Source organism: Mandrillus leucophaeus, unplaced genomic scaffold (assembly GCF_000951045.1).
Source record: "Mandrillus leucophaeus isolate KB7577 unplaced genomic scaffold, Mleu.le_1.0 Scaffold20, whole genome shotgun sequence".
NCBI classification, from domain to species: Eukaryota; Metazoa; Chordata; class Mammalia; order Primates; family Cercopithecidae; genus Mandrillus; species Mandrillus leucophaeus.
In genome coordinates, this window is record NW_012102032.1 from 3,124,721 (window position 1) to 3,129,451 (window position 4,731).

At 40.3% G+C, this 4,731-nt stretch overlaps 1 protein-coding gene across 1 annotated transcript in view; it reads right to left on the minus strand.

The window, feature by feature from the left end:
* PPM1E (protein phosphatase, Mg2+/Mn2+ dependent, 1E) overlaps positions 1–4,731 on the minus strand; it is a 193,505-nt gene that overhangs the window by 25,266 nt on the left and 163,508 nt on the right. The window contains exon 2 of the mRNA XM_011979258.1: positions 3,846–3,964. Coding sequence (XP_011834648.1) covers positions 3,846–3,964 — 119 coding nt within the window. The remainder of the gene's footprint in view (positions 1–3,845; positions 3,965–4,731) is intronic.

Here is a 4,731-nt window from a genome sequence, read left to right on the forward strand (position 1 = left end):
TTTGAGATGGAGTCTCACTCTCGTTGCCCAGGCTGGAGTACAATGGCACAATCTCGGCTCACTGCAACCTCCACCTTCTAGGTTCAAGCAATTCTCCTGCTTCGGCCTCCCAAGTAGCTGGGACTGCAGGTGCACGCCACCACTCCTGTCTAATTTTTGTATTTTTAGTAGAGAAGGGGTTTCACTATGTTGGGCAGTCTGTTCTCGAACTCCTGACCTCAGGTGATCCACCTGCCTTGCCCTCCCAAAGTGCTGGGATTACAGGCATAGCCACCACACCCAGCCTACTTAAGATTTTTTTATGTTGACAACTAAGACTGGTCTCTCATTTCCTTTTTTAGTCTTGGGTGGGTTCTGGTATCAGTGTTATATTATGCAAATTTTCCTTCTTTTCCTGTGCAATTGGAGCATTCATTTTAAAAAGGATTGGGACTGGGCACAGTGGTTCATGCCTGTAATCCCAGCACTTTGGGAGGAAGATTCTTGAAGGAAGAGCAAGACTCTGTCTCAAAAAATAATAAATAACTATATAATAAAAAAATAAAAACCATTGGAATTATCCGCCTTTGATCATTTGAAAATGTTCACCTTACTTGTAGAGTCACCTACTCCATGGCCTTTTGTGGGGATTGTTCCTTGATAACTTTCTCAATCTCTTTCTTCTTAGGTAACCTTTGTTAATTTTTTTTTTTTTCTAGAAAACATCCAGGTTTTCAAATTTATTTACAAAAACTTTTTATTATTCTTTAATTTCCTCTGTATTAGTGATCATTTTCCCTTCTTGTTTTTAATTTTTATAGTAGGCTGGGCTTAGTGGCTCACCACTGTAAACCCAGCACTTTAGGAGGCCAAGGCAGGAGGATCACTTGAGCCCAGGAGTTCAAGACCAGCCTGGGCAACATGGCGAGACCCTGTCTCTACAAAAAATACAAACATTAGCTGAGTGTGGTGTGCATGCCTGTAGTCCCAGCTACTCATGAGGCTGAGGTGAGAGGATCACTTGAGCCTGGAAGGTAGAGGCTTCAGCGAGCCATGATCATACCACGGCCCTCCAGCCTGGGTAACAGAGGGAGACCCTCTCTCTCTCTCAATAAATAAATAAATAAATAAATAAATAAATAAATAAATAAAAATAATAATTTTTACACTGTGATATTTCAAATTGGTTTTTGGGTTCTTGTTGTCATTGTTTGAGACAGGGTCTCGCTCTGTTGACCCGGCTGTAGTACATAGCTCACTGTAACCTTGAACTCCTGGGCTCAAGTGATTCTCCTACCTCAGCCTCCCAAGTGGCTGGGATTACGGGTGCATGCCACCATGCCCAGCTAATTTTTAAATTTTTTGTAGAAATAGTGCCTCACTATATTGCCCAGGCTGGTCTCAAACTCCTGGTCTCAAGTGATCCTCTTGCCTTGGCCTCCCAAATCACTGGCATTACAGGCATGAGCCACCATACCTGGCCCTCAAATTGGTTTTAGGTTGTCTGGACAAAAGGTATAGTATCTACCAAACTAAATGTGTACAAAGTGAGATATCCAAGGTCACTTAGCAAACATTCTGTCAGGGATAATGAAAACATGAAAAGAACTTTAAGGATTTTTTTTTTAAAGTCTGTTTTTGGAAACAACCAAGAGGAGAGACAAAAGGCACTTCAGTGAGGACTTTAAGCCAGTGACAGCAGGCCTTATTCAGTATGCTCATTTCCTTCTCTGATGTTTGGATAAACACAATATGCCCCATAGAGATTCTCTGTGGTGCAGTTCACCCTGAGTGATTGGGGCTAAATAAATACAGGATTTCCAAATAGTTTAGAATAATAGTAGATCAGTCTGAATCACAGCAGTCGCATGGAGACAGTACTAGGTAATCTCTTGGAAAAATAAAAAATCAGAATAACCAATTATGTCCACCAAAAGAAAATGCTTCATTTCACTTTTTCTATCTTACAGGGATCAAAAAATTCTTCCAAAGTGGGCATGTAGGACAACACTCCAATCTTTCTAGGTTAAGTATTCTCCTTCTGCAGGGAGTAGTGTAAGACATCAGTATATAAATAATTGCTGCTTGAAATGGAAAAATAAAGTAAAAAAAGGGATGCGAAAAAGTGAAAATTGTCCGAAGTAGCAGTCCACCCCCTCACAGCTGTAAATTACTCATCAGTCATTAATGTCATTGTTCTGAGCTGGAGCTGAATCAGCTGTTACCCTGGCTGGAGTGAAGCAGAATTTAATCTATCTTTTCATCATAAGGCTTTTATTCTATGCATCAGTAGCAGAGGAAAGACCAATGCTTTATAGCAAAAATTCTATCCAACTTGACTCTGGAACAATTTGGTTCTAGGTGAATCAGTTACTGTCAGTAAAAACAAGAAGAGTGATTCCTTCCTTGCCAATATTCTGTCACAATCTACAGAGATAAAGGAAGAACAGACATGTTTACTTTTATATCTGCCTCACATTCTCTGGAATCCAGCTACTCAGATTCATTAATATATGCTTTGCTCCATATATACCATGTTTAAAGGCAAATGCTTTAAATAGAACAAATCTGAAATATTAAACTTTCTTAACAATTTTGAGTAGTAATTCTCTAATTTTTATAAAAATATTTTCTTTGATCCTGTCAAACATGTATAAGCCTAAGACATTAATAAACATGACTTCATTAAGAAATAGAGCCTCGGCCGGGCGCGGTGGCTCAAGCCTGTAATCCCAGCACTTTGGGAGGCCGAGACGGGTGGATCACGAGGTCAGGAGATCGAGACCATCCTGGCTAACACGGTGAAACCCCATCTCTACTAAAAAATACAAAAAACTAGCCGGGCGAGGTGGCGGGCGCCTGTAGTCCCAGCTACTCGGGAGGCTGAGGCAGGAGAATGGCATGAACCCAGGAGGCGGAGCTTGCAGTGAGCCGAGATCCGGCCACTGCACTCCAGCCTGGGCGACAGAGCGAGACTCCATCTCAAAAAAAAAAAAAGAAAAGAAAAAAGAAATAGAGCCTCATAATTTATCTGGAAAAAAAGGTACAATGATCTATGCAATTAAATCACATTTGCATATCTATCATAAAGAGTTCTGTTTATTGGTAGATATAAAATTTAATATAATTAGTGAGAAGTTGTGTTACAACTGATTTCTTGGATTTTTGTATCTTTCAACTTGATACAAAGTGAAGGTGTTTTTTTTTTTTTTTCTCTTTCTCCCAGGCTAGAGTGCAGCGGCACGATCACAGCTCACTGCAACCTCTGCCTCCTAGGTTCAACCAATTCACTTGCCTCAGCCTCTCGAATAGCTGGGACCACATGTGTGCACCACCACGCTGGCTAATTTTTGTATTCTTTTTAGTAGAGATGGGGTTTCACCACGTTGGCCAGGCTGGTCTCAAACTCCTGACCTCAGGGGATCTGCTCGCCTCGGCCTCTCACGCTGGGATTACAGGCATGAGCCACTGCACCTGGCCTAACTTGGATTTTTAAAGGTAAGCTAAACATTTCTCAGGTTTTGCTCAAATTCTCCCTCACGCATTCATCTTTTTTGTTATATCTTTACATTCTTCACTTTAATCTTTCCATTCATGTAGGTATTACTTATGACAATCTCCTGTTGCTCCAGTTACCTTCTAAATACTACTCTACCTTTTTCAAAATACACTTGTATTTTTCTCTTCTCCCCTCCTTTTATTGATTTATTTGAAAAAAGTTGCATTTTTTTTTTCTCCTGCTACCACTATATAAACAACCAGCAGGTAAATGTAATTAGATTTAGTATTTTGCAGATATTTTCTGTGGACCACTACACATAGAAGATTCTAATATTTTTAAACAAATAATGTAGAAAGGTACTCACCCACAGTCCCTTCTGTGCCATCCGTTTCCTTTGGGATATAATGTGCAGAAAGATCACTCTGAAGGACTTCATCCGATGTGGCTCTGGCTAAAGCAGCAGCCAAAAAGGAAGGGCAATTACTGAAAGAAAAAAAGGCTATTTTCAGCAAAAGAATTAGGAGGTAATACATTTAACATTACTAATAATTACATATTAATTAGAACATTGTCTCAAAACAAAATTATACCTTTAAACAATATTCAATAAATATTTATTGAGTAGGCACTCTGGGCACTGGGTATATATTGATACATAACACAGACATGGCTCCTTACCTATAGGAGCTACAGGCAGATGACAAACTAATAGGATATAACTTAAAAGTGGGATACGCTTTTTTTTGTTTTTTTTTTGTTTGTTGTTTGTTTTTTAGATGGAGTTTTGCTCTGTCGCCCAGGGCTATGGTGTGATCTTGGCTCACTGCAACCTCCGCCTCCTGGGTTCAAGCAATTCTCCTGCTTCAGCCTCCCGAGTAGCTGGGACTACAGGCATGTGTCACCACGCCCAGCTAATTTTTGTATTTTTAGTAGAGACAGGGTTTCTCCATGTTGGTCAGGCTGGTCTTGAACTCCCAACCTCAGGTGATCTGTCCACCTTGGCCTCCCAAAGTGCTGGGATTACTGGCATGAGCCACTGCACCCAGCCCAGGATAAGTTTTATAGAGGAAACAAACAGGATACAATGACAGAGAATAATAAAGAGGGGTATGTACTTAGATGGAATGGTCAGGAAAGCAACACCTTAAAGGATGAAAAAGACTCAGTTACGTGGGAGTGGGAAGTTAGGAGAGAATACTCCAGGCAGAGGGAATACAATTTATACAGAACCTTTTTTTTTTTTTTTTTAG